This window comes from Centroberyx gerrardi, chromosome 16 (assembly GCF_048128805.1).
Source record: "Centroberyx gerrardi isolate f3 chromosome 16, fCenGer3.hap1.cur.20231027, whole genome shotgun sequence".
NCBI classification, from domain to species: Eukaryota; Metazoa; Chordata; class Actinopteri; order Beryciformes; family Berycidae; genus Centroberyx; species Centroberyx gerrardi.
This window is the reverse complement of record NC_136012.1, coordinates 18,955,546-18,979,759: the sequence shown is the minus strand read 5'-3', so window position 1 is coordinate 18,979,759 and position 24,214 is coordinate 18,955,546. Positions and strand designations below refer to the sequence as shown.

General features: G+C 41.7%; 3 protein-coding genes across 7 annotated transcripts; 2 read left to right on the top strand and 1 right to left on the bottom strand.

The window, feature by feature from the left end:
- Window positions 1-114: 114 nt before the first annotated feature.
- Window positions 115-17,711, bottom strand: septin6 (septin 6). 4 transcript variants are annotated; one of them, XM_071895034.2, is made up of 11 exons: window positions 17,670-17,711; window positions 15,754-15,868; window positions 13,099-13,294; window positions 11,523-11,709; window positions 9,448-9,609; window positions 8,485-8,581; window positions 7,586-7,754; window positions 7,190-7,322; window positions 6,845-7,035; window positions 5,488-5,539; window positions 115-4,020 (listed from the first exon to the last, which is right to left on the bottom strand). In XM_071895034.2, exons 1-10 carry the CDS (start codon window positions 17,697-17,699, stop codon window positions 5,536-5,538), a joined length of 1,284 nt encoding a protein of 427 aa, XP_071751135.1. In that variant the 5' UTR covers window positions 17,700-17,711; the 3' UTR covers window positions 115-4,020; window positions 5,488-5,535. The 4 variants fall into 4 exon arrangements, with proteins under 4 accessions (XP_071751135.1, XP_071751127.1, XP_071751104.1 ...); XM_071895026.2 differs by lacking the exon at window positions 5,488-5,539 and adding an exon at window positions 5,085-5,131; XM_071895003.2 differs by lacking the exon at window positions 5,488-5,539.
- Window positions 17,712-17,979: 268 nt separating this feature from the next.
- Window positions 17,980-21,969, top strand: pttg1 (PTTG1 regulator of sister chromatid separation, securin). 2 transcript variants are annotated; one of them, XM_071895055.2, is made up of 6 exons: window positions 17,980-18,054; window positions 19,486-19,578; window positions 19,759-19,898; window positions 20,038-20,119; window positions 21,564-21,725; window positions 21,815-21,969. In XM_071895055.2, the coding sequence occupies exons 1-6, from the start codon at window positions 18,048-18,050 to the stop codon at window positions 21,892-21,894; spliced, it is 564 nt and encodes a 187-aa protein (XP_071751156.1). In that variant the 5' UTR covers window positions 17,980-18,047; the 3' UTR covers window positions 21,895-21,969. The 2 variants fall into 2 exon arrangements, with proteins under 2 accessions (XP_071751156.1, XP_071751164.1); XM_071895063.2 differs by lacking the exon at window positions 17,980-18,054 and adding an exon at window positions 18,546-18,610.
- Window positions 21,970-22,243: 274 nt separating this feature from the next.
- sowahd (sosondowah ankyrin repeat domain family d) lies at window positions 22,244-23,948 on the top strand. The gene is made up of 2 exons (XM_071895208.2): window positions 22,244-22,366; window positions 22,585-23,948. Exon 2 carries the CDS (start codon window positions 22,779-22,781, stop codon window positions 23,802-23,804), a length of 1,026 nt encoding a protein of 341 aa, XP_071751309.1. The 5' UTR covers window positions 22,244-22,366; window positions 22,585-22,778; the 3' UTR covers window positions 23,805-23,948.
- The last annotated feature ends 266 nt before the right edge of the window (window positions 23,949-24,214 follow it).

Sequence of the window (24,214 nt, the reverse complement as noted above, 5' to 3'; positions counted from 1 at the left end):
TTTTAGTTTGTTTTTGTTCATAAGCTTGAGGTTGAGGTGAACTTGACTTCCCAGGGGAAAATATTTGACAGAACAGTTAGGTTACAACACTGGAAATGAAAGACAAAAGCTTAATATATTTGGATTGTTTTTCTTTTTTTATTGAAAATGTACATCAACGGAATCAAACTACAGTAAGATATTGAGTAATTTGTAGTGTGGAGGAGTATTTGACTACAAGAGGTGATGGCAGATGCTAGAAAAATGTATGGCAATTTTTGACACCAAAATGTTACTTTACACTCAGAGTCACGTCCAAAGATCATAGTTCATAAACAACAAGTCTCCACTTCAATACACAAAATATATCCTTATAAATTATATAAATGCATGAGTATTCTTCAGTACTTCTATCTGGGATTCAGTTCAACTCCATCTTATAGTAATATTTGGCAAAATGGGTGCTAAAATTATAGGACAGAGCAAATATACATTAGTAATATGCACCAATTGAACAAAACAGCAATGGATGGGAAATAGACTGCAAAACGGAGTTATTAAGGGATAAAACAACAAGCGGGGCAAAGGTCAAGATCACAGAAGTAATGAAATAAAAAGAAGATGCATGCAAAATATAGAATAGGCTGGTGATTATTAAAGCACGATGTGTAAAGGGCATTAAATGTGACCTCCATGGTATTCAATTGTGAAATTCAAGCACGGGCACCATAATTTATCAAATTAAGTGCTCAGTATAAATATTGCTTTGGCTTTTGCATGATCGTGATGATAAATTAATTTTGCTGTTTCCTACTTTGTGCACATGGTGATTTAATGATTCAAGAATGTTTCCAGGAATCCTGAAGCTTTTTTCCATTTAAAACTGAACCAAAAAAATAACAAAAATTAAAGCATTACCACTCATTATACTATGTAACACATTATACATAGTGCAATGAGTGCTGCTGTTCTCGATGAGTTAATTTTTAATGTTTCAGTAGTGTGTTATTATAGTGTGCTGCTTTGTATTAGGGAGCAGCTTTCCCATTGAAAGAAGACAATGCATAGTGCAGGTCATTGCAATTTTGTTTGAAATAAAGATCAAATAAAGGTTTTAGCTGTAAATCATGTAACTGTGTGAACCCCCATTGATGATTTCTGTTTACTGTCATCAACTGTTGATCCTACTAGCCTAGTATCTGTATAACACTATAAGACTATAAGATGTAACAGCAGATTCAGCTGTGCAGGGTTCCCAACTTGCTTGGGCTTGGCTTGATTAGGTGGTCAAAAATACCATGCGAGTCCACATAAGGCCATATTCAACAAAGGAGATGAGATGGAAGAATAAAAACAGGTTGATGCAGTGAGAAAGACAGGAAGAGGTATTGGTAGTTCTTGCTGAAGCTGCAATCCCCTCTTCAGGTGGCCAAGACAGATTAAAAGAAGCTAGAGAGAGAGAGAGAGAAACGCAGGTTAGAGGAGTTGCCCAAGCGGAAGTGCTTACAAAAAGTTCAAGAGTCAAAGATTTAGAAGCGCAAGTGATATCAGGGAGCAAAAAGAGATTTAGGTTTCATTATCATAAAGACAGTATCAAGTGCTAAAAGCCCCATGATTACAGCTACAACAGTATATTGTGTATAAAATGACGATAGGGTGATGTTGCGCTCACTTGTGATGCAGCTTAATTTGATCTAAACACTGAATAAAATTCATAGGTGGTTCTATTATACTTGATTGTCTACATTGTCTGTGGAAAATTGAAGTGAGCAAAAATAGTTATTCACGATGAAAATATGACAATAAATGAAGAAGTGTGTATGTGTATATTATCTCACTAACAAGTAAAAGGCAAAAGGTGTTGTTAGTCATCAGAACCACCACAGCAAAAAACTCAAAACAAAAACAAAAAAGAAACACTACACATAGACAAATAAGCATAAGCATAGGCAGTAAGCAAGAGTTAAAATTGTTCAAGGAGTACATGAGGTTAGAGCAGCTGTGAAACACAGATACAAATCGTTAACACAGATTATGCAGAGCAGATAATGATTAAGAAACCCAGAAGGACGGGGTCCACAAAGCCTCTGGTCACAACTGGGGTACTCAATACCCACAAAGGCTGGTCCCTTAGCAAAGCTCGAGGGCTGAGGACCTACTCAGTGCAGAGCCAGGGATTACTGCAAAGGAAAGTGAATACACACAGACCAGTGAGCCGAGGATTAAGAGGGAACGGCGCTCTCCTTGATGTATTTTAACCCCGGCACATCCTGCGGTCCCAAAGCAGTGCAAAACAAGGAATACATGAGTTGTTGGGGTTGATGGTGTCATACCTGCACCCTGTATGACCATGTGTAAGCCAACAGAGATGACCCATTTTATGTCATTTTCTCATTTCAATGCATCTACCAAACATAATACAAGCACAATTTTGATTTGGTGCGAGGTTTCGAGAAATTACATTTCTTGAAAACCCACACTTTCCTCTAGAGATGCAAATGTGAGGGAAGAGGAACTCATTAAAATAGAGATCATTAGCATCAACATTCATCTGGCATCTACAAGGAGCGCCTGTCTGGCAGACTTGGAAAGCACTGGCTCAAATTTGGGACATCAACAAGAATCACCAGAAACGCGTCATCATTCAAATCAAGTATACCCACTTTCCCCACAGGAATCATTAAAGTTTCATCTAATCCAATACTGCAACATTGATCATACACAATGATTATGGCCACAATTGCATTATTTGGTGAAAATTGGCCTTTATTTTCTTTTGAGATAAGGTTTCTTTTACGTATAACACTGATAAAAACAATACTGGTCCCTTTAGGACATAGGATATTATTACTAGGATGAATGACTTTAAAATGTGCCTTCATATAAAGTAAAATAAAAAGAAAGTTACAATTGCACTGACAACATATTACAAAAAAAATAATCACATTTGTGTAAAAAAAAAAAAGTGCAAATGTGAAAGCTAATACAAGTATGCACATAACACATGACAATGAATGAGGTATGGGAGGAGTGGAAGAGATTAGGCTAATATCTACTCATGCATAAGGCTAAAATGAAACAACATCTGCAAAGAGGACATATTGACTTCATGATAAATACCAATATATAAATCAATATATAAATTCATATTAAGTGATTATAGCTGAGTTACATATTTACTGGAACATTTAATTTCCGAATTAAAAAGAAAACCAGCCCACCCTGAACTTTGTTTTAATATTATTGCCTCAAGCATATTTCAGACTTTTTCTTTACAATCTCAAGTTACAGGTATTACTGATAAATTTAAGTTAATGAAAAATTACTTAAGAACTACTTCAATTATTACTGAATTGATTTTTAAAAGTAAATAAGACCCACTGCTCTGCAACTAGGATATTATGCAACCAACTCAAATTTGTATTTCTGATTCACAAACTTGGATTGGAGTGTCAAACTAGGCTGATCTTTCTTCTGAGGACGGAGGCGTTTGCATTACATTCATATCATCCATCTTTACATGAATGGCGGCTAAATCCTAGACTCTATTCTTTTTCATTCTGTAATCTACTGTAGATCTGCCCACCGAACCCTGATTCCACACATAAGTCCCACTGGCCGATGCATGTTTCACTTTAGCCTCCACACATTTCTGCCCATCACAACAGTAGTCATGTATGTTAATATTAAAAGCACACTCAATCATGCAAAGAGTCACTGAACATAAATCCAAAAAAAATGAGTAGAATGCATTTTTCATATATATATAAAAAAGCTGAATAATGGCTTGTACAAAACCATATAAAAGACAAAGTGTCATTCAGCATAAAAACGGGATGTGTTTGACTGAGTAAAGGACTCAATTGATCGCATTGGCTGCGGTCTTCCACAGGGCAGGGACGTGTGGAGGGTTGCATTATGGGGGATGGAGGGGGTGGGGTGGGGTGGGGGTGGGGGTGGGGGTGCTGTAGGGATGATGGGGTGGAAACTCATTCACAGCAGGATGGCCACAAGGGAGCACTTTTCTACAGGAATCCTAAACTGGAAATGAGAGAGAAGGGCTGTTATTGCTTTCTACGAGTTAAAACATCATCAGGACACACTGTTTTCACATCAATGACATCACATCAATATTAGTGACCAAACGGCATGTAGGAGAGAACGTGCTTTCAAGGCAGTACAACAGGAAGCAGATTGAGTGTGCAGAGGTGAAGGTATTTCAACAGTTAATTTGAAACTAAGACGCATGAACTAAGACGCTACTTCTCAGCATCATTAAACTGACTGAAAACCCAAACATTTAAAGTAAGCTGTCCAATATCTGGCCCCAAAGCTTTAACTGTTTGTCAGTTTGTCTCGCTCACTGCTCAGTTTCTTGCTAACCTGGACCTCCGACTGCATCAGTAAAACAGCAGCTTGTTTCCATCTCTTTAAAGAGTCCAGAGCTGATTGAGGAGTTTACAGAGTGCAAGACAGATGTCTTCCTTCTCCTGCTCACTTCTACCCTCCCCAGTGGCTGAGTCTCAACAAATAACACATCTCTCTGTGGATTTGGCTTTTGTATCTACACAAGAGGGAGGGGAGGGGTCGTCATATGGCTACAAGATCAACAAAACATGTCATCCCAGTAAACAGGGATGGGCCCCGAGGCTGTTTGCTGCTCCAGTCTGACCCTGTAGTCTCAGTTCAGCCCTGAATGGTTCTTTGTGTGATAGCATGGCTGGGCAGGAAAGAACTTGGGAGGGTCACAAAGGGAGATTGTTGTGGATTTAGGGGGGCAGATGGGGCAGTACATCAAATGGGAGTGTGTGGTGGGTGGGGGTCTAATAAACTGGGTGATTTAGTGGCTGGCACAGAGACTGTAAACACTGCCAACTCAAGGATATGATCTACTCTAGTGCTGCTGCAGCAGATGTTACCCATGATATAGGCCCGCAACAAACACTCTGAATTACTGTACCCATTTCTCAAACTGTACCACAGATAATTCACCCAAATAACTTCAATAAATCAAAGTAAAATGTATGTGCATTTAGTTAACAACAGGTTTAAACACCTTTCCAAGCTTCATGTAACTCAACTTTAACTCAAGGAGTAAGCCTTACCAGGAAAGGTGTCTCATGCAGCATGCAGCAAGTTTGGGAGGAGTTAACTGGAAAACATTATGGATGCAACATGGGTGACACATGCACTCACAGGACACATTGACAACATGCAGTACACAGTGACTTTGTCTTTTGGTGACTGAGGAAAACACTGACTATGGCCTGAAGGTTAAATACAGATACACATAATTATAATCATTATGAGAATTAAAAAGCAAGGCCATAAAAGGAGTGTGTGTCCACTCCAGTCTGTTTTGATCAGTGACCCATAGACAAAGCTTAAGAACTCAAGGTTGCACAGCTGCCCCTATAGAAGAAAAATATCCAGTCAGGGCTCAGAGAAAGAAGAAGTGGCTGTAAAGAAAATGTATTAAAAAAAGGGAAGAAATAAAGCAAAAAGAACCTTCTCAGTGCAAGTGTCTTCTTCCTTTCTAACAGGCACGGAGTCACATCAGCTTGAACACACAACCAGGAGTGATTACCAACATGATGGGACCAACAGTGTCAACAGCATATTGCAACCATACTAGAGCACATGCTTGGGCCTCACATCTGGCTGCAAAACACTGCCTCTGAGCATGATACACATTAAGGGGAATATAGTTTTATGTACGCAGGAGTTAATGAACTGAAAAAAACGTAATAAAACCTGCTGGAAGGAACAATAGTATCAATGTTACAGCTATCCAGAGAGGATTTGGAAAATAAGAGATTATATAGATGTAGTAATTCGTATGCTGAATTTACGTCAAAGAGGATTAGTCACTGCTGTTGATGTAAAATTGATGGCATGGGGGGAATTTCCAATGCAGACAGGCAGACTAGATAGTTTCCACGTGGCAACTGTAGCAAATATAAACTGTAATCTGAAAAAAATACACTTTATTTATCAATTCCTTTTTAGGTTAATGCAATGTTTACTATTAAAAAAATGTTAGCAGCAGGAAATTCTGTTAAAAGCATTTGACTTCATGGTTGGCTGTGCCTGCGCCATCAGAAACATTTAATAGCAGAGTGATGATTTCTGATTGCCATTCACTCTTCCAACTCTGCTGAAAGTTGGCTACTTGTCAACTATTTAGGGGAGGACAGCTAGTAATTTCTTACTGCTGTCTCCGCTCATCATTTCTCCTTACTGGTAATGAATTCTGAATTCTGGTCAGTCAGTCCTCTCTTGGTATAAATCCAGTGCTATCCACACTCTGTGTCATTATGGAGAGGAAACTGGAACCTTCCTGTACCGCTCAGAAATGAAGAACAGTCTGACAGACTGTTGCTTAGGCTTAGCCAGACCTTCACCTACGCCTTCAACTCTACAAAATGATAATGAGTCAGTTCAGGTTGATTATTAATAAGTAGTGAGAGAGAAACCACTAAGCGCTTGGTGATATTAGTGGGACAGACCAAAATTAAGCTCCATCTGCAGCACTTGTGCACAAACTGGACTGAAAGCTCAAGGAGTATGTGTTCTTGTCAGGATACAGCTACACATTTTGGGTGCAAACGGGAAAGTTTGATGCACACCGTATGGTCCCCAAGGAAGCTTTAAAACAGAAACAGCTTCACACATATGGACAATAAACATAAACCATGAACCACAATTCAATTAACAGTGCTCAGAAACTAATTTAGCAAAGATTGTAAACAACTGTCAATGTAATGCGTGGCCTTGTTCCTCTCAAGTTCATAGTATCCAGGCTGTTCCAATCTTCAAACTGTGGTGTGAGGATAAAAACACAAGGGAGGAGAATGATACTTACTTTTTCCTCTCTTTGTCCCTCTTGAGTGTGGTGGAGCCCCCTGCCTGCTGCGCTTGGTTCTGCAGGAGCTCTGCAGCAGTCTTTTTCTGTTTGAACATGTTGAGCTCATCGTCCAGGGACTTCTTCTTGTCCTCCAGTTTCTTCTTCTCATCCTGGTGGAGCTTCTTCAAACGGTCAAACTTCTCGTGCAGCTGTGTGGCGTTGACAGAGGAAACAGAAGTTGTATGTCAATCAAGACAGGAAGAAAAACAAAGAATAGTGATGCACTGATGCCATTTCAGGACAGGGTAGATTCCAAACATGACGCACACACATGCCTGTATGTACACACACACACACACACACCTCTTTCTCTGCCTCTTTGAGCTCAGCCTCCTTCTCCTTGACCCTCTGGACGAACATCTGCCTCATCTCCTCTTCCTTCTTCTGCAGCTCACCCATGAACTCGTTCCTCTTGGCCTCATACGTCTCCTGCAGGCTGGGAGAGACAGGAGGGAGAGAGGATGCAAATGAATGAACAGCAACATTACACTGAGCTTGATCATTATGCATTATAATACACATCCAATGGCAGACATACAATTGATGAATTGATGCAATGGAGCAAGAGAATGAAAGGAGCTGATGAAAAGTGGACAGGGAAGCGGGAAATGGGATGTATGCAAAGTGAAAGAGGAATCAGAGAAGAAACAAGAAGATCAGAGGAAAGTAACCAAAAAAAAAAAAACCCTCGTCCCCTACCTGAAGGGTTTACTGTCAGGGTCCGTGTCCTTGAAGCCCATCTCCTCCAGTTTGCAGCGGCGGTAGAGCTCATAGTGGCGTGTGTGCGTCTGCTCCCGCAGGTCCTCCATGTTCACTCTGATCAGCATTTCCCTCAGTTTAACAAAGTCACAGTGATTCTCGTTCTCCACTGTTAGAGACACATCACAGTGATCATCAGAAAACAGAAAACACTAGCATAACAGAACACTTACACACATTATGTCACAGCTAATAATTTGAATGCATCATAAGTACACAGTATTTCATGGACTTATTCCTGCAGACAACATACAAGTACAAAACGAATATTGTTTATGTCCTCCTGTGGTATGTCTATTGAGTTGGATTTGAAAATGAGCTAAGCACCACACTTGTCACACACACACACACACACACACACACACACACACACAGTCAGTCAGTCAGGGGCAAACAGAGCCCAATGTCAGAGAAAGCCTCAAGCCAGAAATATCGTATTTTAGCTACTAGTCCTGGCCTACCAAACACACACACACACACACACACACACACACACACACAGAGTCCTGAGAGCTATTAGGATTACTATTTGCAATATACAAAAGGATTTGTGCTGTGCATTGATCAATGAAGTCAATAATAAATCAATCGAATCATCATCCGTGACAGAGAATTTCCAAATCTCTGCAATGCACAGTCAGTGTGGCCACTAAGAGCTGCTGCAGCTCATAACACTGTGTAATGGCAGAGAGGCTGCTGCAGCTAAATGAGGTTATGTAAGTGGCTATCCGCTACAGTTTGCTGCAGCTGTTGGAGTCTAGGAGGAATAAGTGTGGGGGGAGTCGCTGACGGGAGGGAGCTCCCTCTCGTTTCCCGTGCAGGATGTGACCCGGACTTACCCTGCACCGTCCCCCAGGGGTACTGCCGCGCCTTCACCATCTTGTTCCCAATCTTCACTTCCTCCGTGCTTCCCACCACGGCAAACGGCAAATGGCCCTGTGGAGCAGAGGGAAAAGCACCGTCGGTGTGTTGCCACCCACACCTGAGACCTCCTTCTGACTCTCTTCACTGTCTCTCTGCACAACACCACACATCAGCAACACACGCTTAAAACTCTGCTTACATGTTATCATTCTAAGATTCTAAGAGTATTAGTGAAACTATATGTATATATGAGGAATCAGGATTAATCTTACTCCCTGCATGTTATTTATATTCATATTATAAGATATTTTTACAGCACCTAGTTTTCATAGACAGCAAAAAACAGCTGTGACACAACACAAAAATATGGAGGGTCGATGACCTTTTATCGGAGCAGATCCATGGTCAGACCACACAGCAAGAGCCGAGAGGCAATCATGTAATCAGTCAGAAACAGTAATGGCATTTCCCTATATCAATCCTCATAAGCGGCTACAGCCTCAGCTCATTTGTCAGCGGTCGCAGGCTCTTTCCCACACTGCCGGCTTCCTGCAGTGTGAGCTGGCTGACTGTGCGGCTCTGAACACACACTCCTCCCCGTGTGGGGCGGCTTCCTGACAGCCTGACTGGACACAGACCGTGCCTGTCCTGAGTCTGTATCACATGTTGTTTATGCCACTCACGCATACTGCAATTTGTGTTAAAATGACAAACAAGCAAGCTGTAGGAAGCGCCACTGTAGTTTCTCAAGACAAAGGCTGATTCAGTCTAACCGCCGTGACAATCTTTACCTCATTTACAGTAAATAATGAATGAAGGAGTATATGATTGTGTGATTTTGAAAGAATGTCGACCTCTCCATTATACAACAAAGTTTAGTAGAAAGCCTGTGAGAAATATGAACATGGGATTATCACTCCAGAAGTTTCAAGCCTTACGTTCATAGTGGAGTTGATCTCTGCCACGGTCTCGTCGTCGGTGGGGAACTGGTAGATCTGGACCCCGTTGCTGACCAGCTCACTGGTGATTTTGATCTTGAACTTGGTCAGCTCGCTCTTGGAGATGGCATCCGACTTGGCAATGATTGGGATAATGTTGACCTATCATTGGGAAATGGGAGAGATTTTCAGAAGGCTGACACAATAACAATAATGTTTTCAGGTTTGCAGCTAAATATAGAGCGGCTTAGAGTTAGCTGCCTGTCGGCTGCATGTTTTTTCACCTCCATTTGTGTAGTCTAAATTTGGAAAAGGAGCTGATGTATTTTTGAAAAGGACCATATAGTTAAACAAAACACTACACATCATAATTCTGGTCTTTTGGGAGCATGTGAGCATCTTAAATTCAGCCACATGGTTATATCACATCTAGGTTAAATACGCCGAGCCTCCTGGGACAATTGGAGAGCATCTGGTCAACAGAGAGTATATTATACAGTGTATATTGTATATGTGTATACACACTCCGGTTTGCCCCTTTTGGTTACTGGATGCCCAGGGTTGTAGTGATGGTTTGAATATACTTTTAAAAAGGAAAAGGTGCAAAATCTGGAAAAATTCTGTGTCTCTTTACAACATACCACAAGGCCTCTCTCTAGCTCCAGGGATGTTTGCAAATCAGGCTGATGTGTATTTCAGACAATCACACATCCTTGAGCACGGAGATAAAAATAGTAAATGCGGTGCAGAGGGCAGCAGACCTCCATCTCGCGCTTTGCGTCTCTTAAGAGCTCTCCAAACATGGTGGTTATTGTCAGAATCCAATGATTTTACCAACATTTCCACTATCCATGTTTGATGTGATCACAATGAGACGGGACAGAGAGAGTCAGAGTCAAGGAGAGAGCGTTTGCTTTAGTAGAGTATGAATGAGGAGGAAAAAAAAAATCAGAAAGAGGCAGGGGGATTCTCAAACATCCACCCACTACTGGCCGTAGTGGAGAGACTTTCACTCCCACACAGCAGTGTCTGTTTCAGCCCTGCCACCCACACAATCGCTGAATATTTGCTCTCCAACTGGCTGCTATAACACTGGTTACAGGGGATGCAAGGGATGCTAAGGGTCATGTGAACAATAATAATAATAATACAATACTTTATCGATCCCCAAAGGGAAATTCTCTTTTCTCTCACCCCCCTCCACAAGGAAGTCAGAGGTCAGGGTGTGCTAGAAGAGCAGCATCCCTGGAGCCGGTAGGGATTCAGACTTGCTCAAAATCACTTTGGCAGAGCATACTTGAACCTGCGTCCTCCGGTTGGAGGGCGGTCTCCCTGCTCACACCGCCACCCTGCGGTACGTGCACACAGCAGAGGGTCTGCTGTTGCGAGAGCTTGCCGTGGGGCACAGCTGCTCTGGCAAACAGTGAGGCGGTTCTTTGTACGAAAGCCAGGAGGTCCATGCAAATAAGCTACTGGGAAGGGACCTCCGAAAAATGAGGCAGCGGTCACCGAGACGACTGCATTTCACAGCTGACCTACACCGACGCAGTAACAAGACAGGAGCCAATTTGTATGCTAGCAAATGGCGGGGAAAAGTTTATGACCCATGACTAGAGCAGCTGAATCAAACGCTGCCTACAACAACGCAGCGTCACACAATGGATTTATATCTACGATGTGCCAAGTCCATCCTTGTTCATTTGGATTGTAACAGTAATTCAGTTACATTCGTTCAGCTGCAGTGCCCCCCAGCTCCCCCCCCCCACACACACTCACAGCTGAAAAAATGTCCATACAATGAAAATTCATCATCTGGCCTCATTGCTCAGCCAACCCCAGAATCAAAACCACAATTAAAAATAGCTATTAAAACCGTAATTCCTGCACAGTTGTCGATATATCATGGTATTAATATCCAACTAACAGCCATTATTAAACTATAACACCTGCTGGAACTGATCCAGGAGTGAACATGTGTCTCTGATCCAAATTTCCCCCACCCTCCACAAAAAACATCTACAGGAAACTCTGAGTTATAAACACATCTTCTGGTCGATACTAGTACGGTAGCTCACCTTGCTATCAAGTTTCTTCATGGTCACCAAGTCCAGGGACTTGAGGGAGTGTCCGGTGGGAGCGATGAAGTACAGGCAGGCGTGGATGCGTGTGTCATGGTAGCTGTGTAGCGTGCGCTTAATTTTCAGCTCCTCCTGCAGATATGCTTCGAACTGGGCATCAATAAACTCCACAATGGACTTGTAGCTGTCAAAGATAGAGGAGGGAGGCAGTTTTAAACATGCTAAATGGACAAAAAAAAACTCTTTTCACAAGTTTTGTGACTATATCTGAAGTTCTAATTTATTACTCCTTCCATAAAATAACCTACTCAGCCAACATAGTTCATAATGTGAGTAATGACCCCTCGGTGAGGGATTAAGCTACCGGTCTTTAAATGCGAGTTTACAGAGGGGAAGAGATAAGCAAGTGAGGATCTGGAATAAGGACTTTGCTGAGCCCTCAGAACTGCCTCTTTCTTATTAAGGAGTCATCCAACAGAGCATAAGGAAAAGATGTGTGAGCCCACGCATCACAGACTACATGAAGCTTCAAAGGAATACGGCTGCAAAAGCAGTATTCACCCAGTATCTGCTCTCCTAAGCATGTAAAGACACACGCACAAACACACAAACACACACCTTGTGTACATAGGATACCCTGCCAGTGGCTGTTCACATGACTATGAATGTGTGCTTGTGTAAAATGCAGTTAGCCCACATCCCCTCTGTGGTCCACGATTTGATACCGATGTAAAGTATAAACCTGGAAACTACCACAGCCTTCCTGTTAAGCTCTAGTTCCCCGCTGGCCTTGGAGAGCTGGAGCTCACATGACATCATCCTCGCTCTGATCTCTCCTGACGAGAACGGTTAGTCATCACATGTTGCAGGGCAAGATCGGTAACAAGACCTCATGTTCAATGAAGTGCGTCCAAAACAGGGGGATGTGGCGGCTAAAATCCCCTTCACCACCAGGACGAGCCTAAACACTGTACTGTGGAGTTTTTATTCTTGGCAGCAGGGCAAATCTACTGAATCCCTTTATGTTATGAAAGGTTTAATAAACAAAAAGAAAGAGATTCACTTAAAAACAATTCAGCCGAATGACTAGTTTTTTTATATATTGCCAGAATCTGCTTTGTTCGCGTTCGTTTATGTGCTAGAAGTGTGATTTTCAGACCCGTTTCACCATATAATGGCACATAATACAAATCCCAAGGTACTACCAACATCACTTTATCGCACATCCAAACATTTTTTATTGCCTCCACCAAGGAGGTTATGTTTTTTGCCCCTGTTAGTTTGTTGTCTGTCTGTCAGCAGGATATCTCAAAAACCTATGAACAGATTTCCATGAAATTCGAACAGAAACTTGAGCTCAGAAAAACGCTTGGGAGAACTCAGAGTAATTGTGTGTAGTAATGAACTTTCTCCTTCAGGTTGTGTGCACGCTCAAGTATGGATTTCGGCTTGTAAGCTACAATACTGATCGCAAAGACGAAGCTCACTCTCACGCCACAGCTGTCACTGTATAAAAGAAACCATCTTTCCTCGCTCTTTCTGAAAGATGTGACAGATGAGCGGACTGCTTTACCTGTCCTCTTTGTTGATCTGGTCTCCAAAGCCCACGGTGTTGACGACGGTGAGTTTGAGGCGCACGTTGCTCTCCTGGAGTTCGTAGGTGTTGGACTTGAGCTGAACTCCTGGCTGGTTGTGCTGGGTGGGCTCGCCCTCAAACTTGGTGTTGAACAGGGTGTCCATCAGAGTGGACTTCCCCAGACCCGTCTCCCCTGGGAAACACACAAACAGAAAAAACATCAATCAATACTGTATTGTGTTACTGGGATCCTACAAATCTCAAGTTCAGTCTGCTGCTGGCTTTTTTGTCTTTTTTGATTATATCATTTAAGTAAATCATTATTTCTTTCCCACTACTATTGATGTTTTAGATTAGATTGCAGATTTCCCATTTGTCACCTCTTCATAAATTTAGCAATATAAACCCCCTGTTCAAGCTCCTGTGCAGATTTTAATCAGACCACCTACTTAAGAGAACCCCAAAAAGACAGGACAGTAAAAAAACACTACAACTTGGTGCCTCATCAAGTGAGAGTAGATTGAATGTGACAACAGATAGGTAATTCTATGGCTACAGCTGATTTGTAAGCCTGTAATAGAAATAGCAGCAGACCACAGTTTTACTTATGCTGATGTATTCTGACATCAATTCACTGTTGGAGGCTGTCAGCTGACTCAGTTTCCCTGCTCCCTCTGTAAGAAAACCTATTTTTGCTCATCAGAGCCTGACCTACACTCTGAGCATGCTAGTACATTTCTGCAGGATTACTCGCTGTGTTCCAAATTCATGAACTATTGCTCAGAAAACACAATAAATGATGCAAGGAAGGATACTGGACAAGCCAGAGTCTGTTTCCTTGCCCCTATTTCCTGTTTCGGAGTACAGCTCAGGTCACTGTGGAGAAGCCTTTCGTCCTCAGAGCAATTTGGCAGGACTAGAGCGTCTTGTTTGGACGAGCTCCAGGCCCACACTGAGAACCGGGGTACAGCCGAATGTCTAAAGCAGGGATTTCAACCAAAGCCTCAAGAATCATAAATAACATAAAAACCTTGTGCAGAAAGTTCCAGTCATCTTTGGACCCAGTGGAACTACACATCTTTACATTTTTGCTGCCCTCTTTGTAATTTTAGGCCACAACCAAAAACAAAAAAAAAACTGCAGATCACATTTCTTCGCCTCAAGTCATGCTTGCACTACTGGACAAATGCTTACTTTGTGAGTCACACACCAGAATCTACAGACTGCAACAAAAGATGTTGTTAGGCTCCTACATCCTCTTTCCTTCCACAATCCTGAATGGAGTCACTAATACTTTGTGTGGAGCGTTAACAAAGTCAGGTTGTAATACCACCAACACAAAACATGAATAACATCAGTACCATTGAAACTATGGCAATACATGCGCCATTATTGGCCTTTTCCACTTTTCACTACTTCGATGCATCTAGAAAACGGCACAGATGAATATTTTAAGTTTGGAGGCTCAGCATCTGTATAGCAAACAAATGCAGGTTGATGAGGTTAAAACTATCCTACCATGAAATAAAGCATCTAACCCTCAAATGCTTAAAAACATGATGTAATAGTGTAATATACCTCATTACAGCAATATTCCACAAAAATAGGTTGCTTACTATAAGAGTTGGACACATTACTGCAATAATCATGACAACAATCATTTTCTATTCTTTCAGGTGAGTGTTACTACAAACATGTAGCTTATAAAATAAAACCAGAATTTGATAAAAACCATAGTCACTGTTAAGGATACTAAAATACCCAACACGGCAGCAAGATACAATAGCAACACCATCAGAAATTTGATTTACGTTTAAACATTTACACGGGGGTGTGTACAACAGGCATAAACATTTGTGAGGACTGTGTGAACATGAGAGACGGAAGTCTGCTCTGTCTCTTCCTCTTTGTGTATAATGAAGTTGGAAAACGAAAATGGAAAACGAAAACCCTCCCAGGAACAGGCAGAGGAAGAACATGGCCAACCACTTGGTTGCAGCTGCACATCTGAATTGCTCTTGTGGACATTTCACATGCTCTTAAAAAGGAGAATGTGTGGAAGAATGGCCTATTCCAAATAAGAGGAATTGTATTACTATGTGCTGCAGGCAATAATGCAATATTATCTAAAACCACAATATTTTATTAGTTTTGAGTCCACAAAATTACATGCTGTTACAGCCAAATGCTTACTATGAATTGATATGCGAGAAATAATTGACATGTGGGTGTCAATTCTGCACTTAATGACAGTGAAGTAACATTATTTGCTAAAATAAGATGGAATGCAATGCAGAATACTCCTCAATGTCTAACAAATAATGCAAAAGGCTTGTATTTTCTCCTGCATAAAAATCTGATTTCAGTAGCTGAGTAGGTCTGTCACCAGATCAATGATCTCATAGTTAAATTAAATATCTGTCCATGGTCATTTTTGGATTTCCTAACTGTGCCCAGACCAGAGCGCCCTGTATCTGGGAATGCTTTCCTCTTTAACCATGGTTGACCAGCCAAAAGTAATCTAAGTGGGTCAAACACTGAGCGAATTGGTTTGCATCTAGTGGGAAAGCCTGACGTACACTGAAGCGAATAAGTCCCATTCTGCCCCGAGGACAGAGAAGAAAAACAGTTTCATGCGTGACACACACTCACCAACGCAGAGGATGTTGAAGCAGAAACCGTGGTTGACAGACTTGTTGACCAGCTGGTCGGGCATGCTGTCGAAGCCAACATGGCCTGCCAGAGGGACGGCGCGAGCACCCTCTCCCTGCAGACAGAAGAATATTTATCAGTATAAAACATCGGATAAATATGTAATCTGATCAATCACTGAACAACTTCTGCATTGGTTTGGGTATGGATTGCCTTGTTGCTCTCACCCCTGTAAACATGCACAGGATTGTATGTAACAGTATAATTCACATTTTCTGCTTGATGATTGTTATCCTATGGAATAATAATTTTAGTGTTATTCTGTAATGCAACGTTAACACATTTCCTCCTTATTTGATCATGTTTCTCTTGAAGACAGCTTTCAGGTGCTTTTTGATTCACTTCCTGTTTCCTGTATGCCGACTGTCTGCACTCAGCTGAGACAGTTGGAAACCACAGTCTACTTGTACAGGAAGGTATCATTGTTCATTTCAAAATGTCATGCATGTGTATCTTGACACTGGTTTGGACCCTTAAACTTCTTATTTTTGGTTTGGTACTTCCACCCATTCTACTGTCTGTTGCAGACTTTGGACGTAGCGTATCTCTGTATGAAAGCGACAGCTAAACGCCGAAGTGTAAATGCAATGTTAGTAGATGTGTGCATGTGTGTGGGAGTGTGTGGCTGGCTGGTGGTGAGCCTCTCCATCTCCATGCATCCTACTTATGCAGCCTACGTCTACATTATGAGGTGCAGGAAAGCAAAGAATTTAGATTACATGGCAAAGTCAAAGCTCTCAACCATCTAAACCTCAGCAACCCAGCCATTATGTGGCTTAATATAACACAACTTTGCTGTCAAATGTAGTCTAGGCTTTGAGGCATTATGTGAAAAACGTTCAGTTTGAGAGACAATTAAAAATAACCTGACAAGCCGATGGTGTCAAACAGTTGTGAATTATTTGGATAGTTAAAACTGGGTTTAAACAGCTGAAGGACTGTTTGGAAAACCGAGGGTAAGTTGACTGGACAAATAGCCTGAACTCCTCAGCTGCAAGTGCAACATTCCTGAAACCATTCCTACTTTTCGAGACACACACAGCCAGCTACACAGTGGGTTTTCATTCAATGAGCCGCAAAAGGATATCAAACTACACAACCTCGCTATTCTGAGGACTTCTCTGGGTTTAGTGGCTTCCTTATTTCTTTTTTCCCCAAACTAAATCCAGGGAAATTTTTACACACGCGCTGCAAATTGCAGGCCTATGCCTATGTCTAAGGCCACATAACCTTGACCAGCAAGAATCTTTTTACCCATATTTTCTATGCAGATCAGACAACGCCCGACTGAAACTAACGGGACTGACAAGGGCATAAAACAACATAACGGAAATGAGCACGATAGCTATGCTGAAATGGGAGCGTTCAGAATGAATGGCCTCCGCTGGCTGTAGTAACGCTGGCCTCGTGATAGAAGGCTATCAGTTTAATACAGTTTAGTACATAGTGTTAAAATCAATGGCTTACGCTACACAAAACGCTATTAAGGATGCAAAGTATGCCATTTAAGGGAAGTGGAGCGTGCACGCGCCAGTGAAAATGCAAACATTTTTTACTACTGGGCAACATTAGGCCTACCATTCTCAAACAGGTAAATCTAAAAGATATAGATAAGCATATATCGTTATCCTACTATATTGAGAGTATAGGCTGCAGCCCTTTTAGCGTTTTATTGTCCATAGACTATACTGGAATGAAATGGATGGGATGGAAATACGGGTGGTAATTATGCCAAATTACATCCAGTAACGCGATAATAAAATATTTTTTGATATATACTGAGGTTAACACGTTTCAAAATGTATGTATTTATAGTAATAAAACAGCATCCTTAGTAAAAAAAATAGGCTACTCACCGCTTGCCTGGCGATCTCAGTTGACGCCATGGTTGTAGCTGGGACAAACCTTTCGGCCCAGGAAGCTGCACGGGATACTGAAAGATGGCCTGTCGGGAATGTACCACTCTGTGGCAGCATCTCCTCTGGGTATTAACAAACAGATTATGATCACTTTACCTGAGTAGAGTGCTTTGAAAGTGAAGGATATTACTAAATGTTTTAGATACACATTGAACTGCATGGTAGAGTTGCATACCAAAAAATATTAGTTAAGGCAGCAGTGAACACTGAGACCCCCCTACAGCTGCCAGATGGATCCGTCTGGGCAGAAGGGCCAGCGGCAAGGCAAGAACAGAGATATCTGTGGGAGGTGATTTCTAGTAGCAGAAACCCTATATGCCTGGTATATAAATGGTATATTATACCTATATAAGTTTAAATAACTTATAATAAACAGAGTGACAACTACACGCAGCGGTGATATTTGAACCGATGTGGAAACAGCCGTACTGAAACTAACTGATGTTCATATCACTGTCTTTAACTAGATGTAGCCTACCACTTGCCATTTTGCTAAACTGCAACAATTTTGTAGCAGATAACTCAGTTGCAACACACATGATGGCAACAGCAAAGCTCAGTGTTTGATAAACAGTGGCTACCGTATCATTAAGCAATCCATTCGTCTCCTTGTTTACCCACCATCGAGACTATGTTGATGAATTATAAATTGTTGGGTTTACCCAATATACAATTATATGATGATTGATATCATGTTGCTCTTTCCTGTGTGGTGGCAACGCCCATTCAAGTCCACGGTGCGACGGCGACCAATAGAAAGATGGGAGGCGATTTAAAAAGGAGCCGCGGGCGCTTGTGATGGCATTTCATATCAAAACAAAACAGCAGTTTGGTCTCTCAAGCAGCAAACAAGGTGTCGTCTAGCTAACACAGTCGAGGTAACCTAATGTTAATTCTGATGTAACAGCTAAGGTAACGGTTGCATTACGAGCTTATTTCAACTTTTATTTTGGTACGGACTCAGCTAAGGTTAGCGACAAAGTAACGTTAGACGAACGAGCAGCTAACTACATTAGCCAAGGTAACGTTAGCTAGCATCACCAATACACTTAACCAAGATAGCTAGCGTTAACGTCAGTTGGGTAGTGATTACCAAAAACCTTAACCAAACTAATTAGTATGATACTGACTGGCTGATGTGTGTTAACCTCGTTTGCCAAAATCCCAGTAGTTAGTAAATAGGGCTACGTTAGTTACGCTAGTCTAATGTTAGCTTCTTTGCCTGAATGAAATGTTGAGCCCAGAAACTACCAAAAGTAACGTTACACTAGCCTTTCAGCAGCATGGGAGTTGGCAGCGGAGGAAAGTTACTTACTAACGTTAACTCGAGCTGCAACATTGCGATTATGTCCACTAGTGTATCACTGCTCTTGATTTTATTTGAATGTTGTCATGGGCCAGTATGTCTACCGGCCATAGTGGCTAGAATAATTTAAACATGTAACGTTATGTTATTAGACACAATCAAAATACCACCATTTGGCTAGATTAACGTTAGTATTAATTTTACATTATCCTAGCTTTTGGAGAATAATTGCTAGTACAAAAGTAGGGACTACAGTGAGATCCTTTTAATCAGAGTTTTGGGATCTGAGGAGTTTTAATGTCTGAATCGTTTTCTTGTAATTTCCTTACTTTAGTATAAAAATTGACTATAGCGAAGTGCTTCTATTCAGGTAAAATGTTAGTATTGAATGTGGTGGTGTGTGGCATTTGGTGTGGCAGTAACTAAAATTGTCCTGTGTGTTTACAGGTAAAATGGCCAACATAATCTTTGCTGAGAGGGAAAATGCAAGTCTCCATGCACCTACATTGAAAATACGACAGCGGCTTCAGTCTGCTCCAGGTATGGGCATTTCAACGGCATGTTCAATACATTGTTGTTGCAGTAGTGGGGTCTGTAGCAAAGTATGCATATCATTTATACAGTTGTTTCTCTGGTCTCTGCAGCACTTTATCGTCATTGCATGTCCTATGTAGGTACCTGACTCATACCTTTCTTATTTTAATCCATTTTGTTTTCCAGAGAATATGTTGAAAACTCCAATAACTGCCAAAAAGTTCCATACTCCTCTGCTATCTGCTCGTAAGGCTTTGGGCACAGTCAACAAGATAACCTCAACTCCTGCCATAAACGGACAAGAGAAGAAACACCAAAAGACACAGGTCAGAATAAAACATGTTGAATGATACTGTAAAAGTGATGTCAGGTTGTGACTTGCATCAGTATGAAGACCTATTAAAGCACCTTTATGCTCTGCATTTCAAACTGGACGTGTCTTTACACAAGACCTGTTTTCCACAGGAAACCAAAGTCAAATGTGTTCCCCAGAACAAAGTGGAGGAATATCCAGACATTGAGAAGTTCATCCCTTACGACCCACTAGGTAATTGGGACGCCTTCAGTAGCAATTTTATTTCTTTATTGAATTATTTTTATAATTAAAATGTTTAATTTTTTTTTCTTTTTTTTTCTTTTTCTTTTTCTTTTTTTTAAACATGGTCATATTTTAACCGGGTTCCCACGGGCCTTGAAAAATGAAGGCCCTGAATTCTGACAAATGTCATGTCTTAATCATGTCCCCAAAAATGTATCTTGAAAGTCATTGAATTTGATATCCAGGTGAGTGTGGGAACCCAGCTTTATTTTTTTTTTTTTTTAAAGCAATAGGGTTGAATATATTTCACTTAAAATATGTTCACTTTGTTGCATATTGCTAAGAGTTCATGAACTGACTAGCATCAACACCTGCTGCTCTGAGGGCTCACACATAGGCTATATATTCGCCACTCGTCACAATAGTTTTGATGACTAAGGGGGTCCCTGGTCTGGTACTGCCAGACCAGGGACCTTAGACCTTAGTCTTCAAAACTATTGTGGCCACATCCAGACAGGGCTTCAATTCACAAAGACTGAGTAGACCCGTGTGATTGGTTCTCCTTGGCAGCTGCGGCTGCTGGTCCCCACTGAGGCCCCAGGACTTCAGTGACACACTTTACAACTTAACACTCCTCCAGAATTTCAACCTGCTGAGTGACCGAGTCACATTTACCGCTCTAGGCAGGCCCTCAGTGTAGGGCTGGATGATACTTCAATATTATCTTCATCTTTCAGTGGAATCATATTGTGGTGATTTTGGGATATCGTGACACACAATTCTGTCTGAATTGATGACAAGCAAACTTTTATTTAAAAACTGACAATGAAGTATGGTAGGAATATTGTTTGAAAATGTCAGTTTTGTTTGACATCACACCCAACATGACCATTCGGATTAATGGGATGAACATTAATTTGGTTATTTAACATTTGCATAAGCGAGCCATTTCATGATCTAATCAAAATTTTTTTTTATGATTATTGTGATATTGATTTCAAACATATCACCCAGCCCTACCTCGATGGGCCCAGCAGAAGCCATACTGTATTGAAGGCTCAGTCAAATTGAGCATGGAGGAAATGTCTTCAGTCGGATAAATCAAAATATAAACAAAGCCAGTACCGTAATGGATTGGGGCTTCAGGGCATAGTAGCTATATTGTGTACACTCTGTCAATAGTAATTTATTTGACTGCATAATACAGATGCTCACTGAAAAACAATTTTTTACATTTGAGTCAATTACTAAGTTGACACAGAAGTGGACTGAAAATTAAAATGTTTTACTAGGATGCTATTTGATCGCTATATTACTAAGTCGTTGATACATGATGGAGAATATAAGGTCGAATCAACTCTAAAGTGAATTGTCCATTATGTGGGTTCTGTTTTGGGGAGATGGTTCACTTTAAACAAGTTTCACCTGAATGTTTGTGCCGTTATTATTCCAGAGTTCGAGAAGTATAGCATACCTGAAGATTTGGTTCGTCTCGGTGGCCTTGCGCTGCCTGGACTGAGTAGTTTCCCACAAACTCCCCGTCTCTGTGAGGAAGAACTGGAAACGCTTGAGGCAGTCACACCCCCGTCGCCTTTCAAGATGCCACAACGTTCAGGTATCAGTTACTTGAGTATCATATGTGGCACAGGTTTGAAACTACTGGTATTATCATTCACCTGTTCTCCTCTGCACCCCCTCTTTCAGACTACTGTGCAGCAGAGCTCGATGCCTTCCTTCAAACAATTGACGAGCTGACAATTGACCTCCCTCCAGAATCTGACTAAATGTTACTGACTGAATTTGTATGTAGCCTATATTGTGACTCCATTTTATTGAAATAAAGTTTGTTTCTTTTATCATGACTGTCACCCTTATTTGTTCATGTCTCCCAGGTCTGTAGCCGTATACCATTAGCTTATAAGTAATGAATTAAGTACGAGTCAGCTTGGTGACTGGCTGTAAAAGCATTCAGTGAAGTACTTCCTCCTTTCAGGTCTCAGTAAGTGGTCACATGTGAGGGTTACTCGCTATTGGTTTTGCCAGAGATTAGAATGAACTTTGTTTCAGTTCCTCTTGTAAGGGAAGGAGAATCTGAGCTCGAACCTGAAACTCAGTTTTTTGGGATAAACTCAGAACACTACAGCCTCTCAGGACTGCAGATTGTTTTTGAACTTGCTTACAGGAATTGATACACTTAATGCTTGATACACTAGAAGGGTTGAATGAGCGTCGGTATGCGCTTTGGGCACATTACAGGTGAGTGCAACTGGTGTGGCTAGGATAATCCTATGGCTACAGAGTAAAACTCGTCAAACACTAGGTAATGATTCTGTTTTATTTATAGTCTTATTGGGATCTTGATAATAAATCTATGTGTCATGTGCCCTACTTTCCTTGCTTGCAAAATGAGGAACTAGGTCCATTTTGCACTTGAACCGCTTGTTCCTAATGACACTTATTTTTTATTTCCGAAGGGATTTATTTTTTGGACGTTATTAGGTCTATTGTAAACAAATGTTGTTCCCTTCAGGACACAGGGAATGGACCAGTCGAGTGGAAGGAAAACATTTCCCGTATAATTTGACACTGATATCCCCGGGGTGTTGTCTAAGTAAAGGAAGGGAAACTCGCCAAGATCGCTGTATGCACTGAGACTCAATTAGGCAGCATGTACGAGAGCGGCATTCAGTCGCTAAATGATGCTGAATCTGCAGCCGGGGCTTGCGGAGGACAAACTGGATCTGAACCAGCACAAAACAATACCGACACCCACGGGAGGACAGCGGGACACGGAACTGTGGTGGAGCGGCTGTCCAGATATGGCATGCAGGTTTTGCCCAGCGCTTTCCAGCGTAGGTCGAGGCTGCAGAGGCAGCAAGAAGTGTCCGACTCTGAGCCAGGCGCACTTAATAAGAGACTCTCTGTTGAAGTGTCAGAAAGAGGGTCGCTCACACCGGCTATGCGTAAAAAATATCTGAAAGACTTGCTGTTGAACGACCCATCGCAGAGCGGATTTAGCAGCGTACTGTCTTCAAAAAGTTCCTGTGCGTTTTCAAGGGATGAGCAGGACGGCCAGGGAACAGACTGGGCTTTATATCCGATGGAGCACGCATGGATGTTGTCCGCAGTAGATGGAAACTATGAGACCATCCTGGACTTCATCTCCGAGGATCCGTATCTGTTGACCAGGAAGGATTTCATTAGCGGCTTCTCTGTTCTGCACTGGCTCGCCAAGAGGGGACAGGACGAGACTCTGATTAAACTTCTGAGGCACGCAGAGAGAGAGCGGATTCCCGTGAATGTGAACCTGAGGGGCAGCGGCGGGCTCACGCCGCTGCACGTCGCCACCATGCACGGCCAGTACATGGTGATTAAACTCCTGGTCGGTGCCTTTGGTGCCAACGTCGATGCCATGGACTACAATGGGAAAAGAGCCTGGCAGTATCTGAAGGGGAACGCCCCGCAGGAGATGAAGGAGCTGCTCGGCACTTGGGACGATGAGCACAGTTGCTGGTTCGCGCACAATGTCAACAACAACAGCGCCAACGCAATAAACCTGGCCGCACGTGAAGCCGATGAGGATGGAGGAGGCAGAGATGAAGTCGACTCCTTTGACCGGACTAAAAGAAGTGGGAGTTGGAGATTTGTGTCTTTCAGAAAGCTGCTATCCCCGTTTTTCGGGAACAAAAGTTGAGTGGACAAAGCAACAGTTTTATCAGTTAGCCACGCTTATGTTTGGCATTAAATCATATTCTGTAAACTACTCGATGGCATTCCTCTGTTTAGTGACAAAAACATGCTTTTAAAAAAAAATAAGTTGCTTCTAATGTGCAATAACTTCAACTAAACCTGATTTTTCCTTTTTAATAAAATACCTTTTGTACTCAAGTCTCAGAATTTACTAGACTTGCTGCCCGGTAGTGAATAGTGTAAACAGGAGTAGAATATTAAATGATGGCTGACGTGGCAACATTTTTCCTGGTTTTAGCACCATAAGTAAACATTTCATTGCTTGTCTATTCGATTCAGCTTCTTGACTTACTGTGGTAGCTGTTGTGACCAAGCAGCAAAGCCAGATCTCATAATTATAACCTAAAAAGCCAA

What these genes read in the sequence shown, in the direction of transcription:
- sowahd (XM_071895208.2), top strand. Translation starts at nt 22,779, where the DNA reads ATGTACGAGAGCGGCATTCAGTCGCTAAATGATGCTGAATCTGCAGCC.
- septin6 (XM_071895003.2), bottom strand. Translation starts at nt 17,699, where the DNA reads ATGGCGTCAACTGAGATCGCCAGGCAAGCG. An exon ending in CTGAGATCGCCAGGCAAGCG is followed by an intron (nt 15,869 to 17,669) that starts GTGAGTAGCCTA and finishes TTCTGTCTGCAG; the next exon opens with GGAGAGGGTGCTCGCGCCGT. An exon ending in CAGATCAACAAAGAGGACAG is followed by an intron (nt 11,710 to 13,098) that starts GTAAAGCAGTCC and finishes TATCTTTGACAG; the next exon opens with CTACAAGTCCATTGTGGAGT.
- pttg1 (XM_071895055.2), top strand. An exon ending in GCGGCTTCAGTCTGCTCCAG is followed by an intron (nt 19,579 to 19,758) that starts GTATGGGCATTT and finishes TTTGTTTTCCAG; the next exon opens with AGAATATGTTGAAAACTCCA. An exon ending in CATCCCTTACGACCCACTAG is followed by an intron (nt 20,120 to 21,563) that starts GTAATTGGGACG and finishes TTATTATTCCAG; the next exon opens with AGTTCGAGAAGTATAGCATA.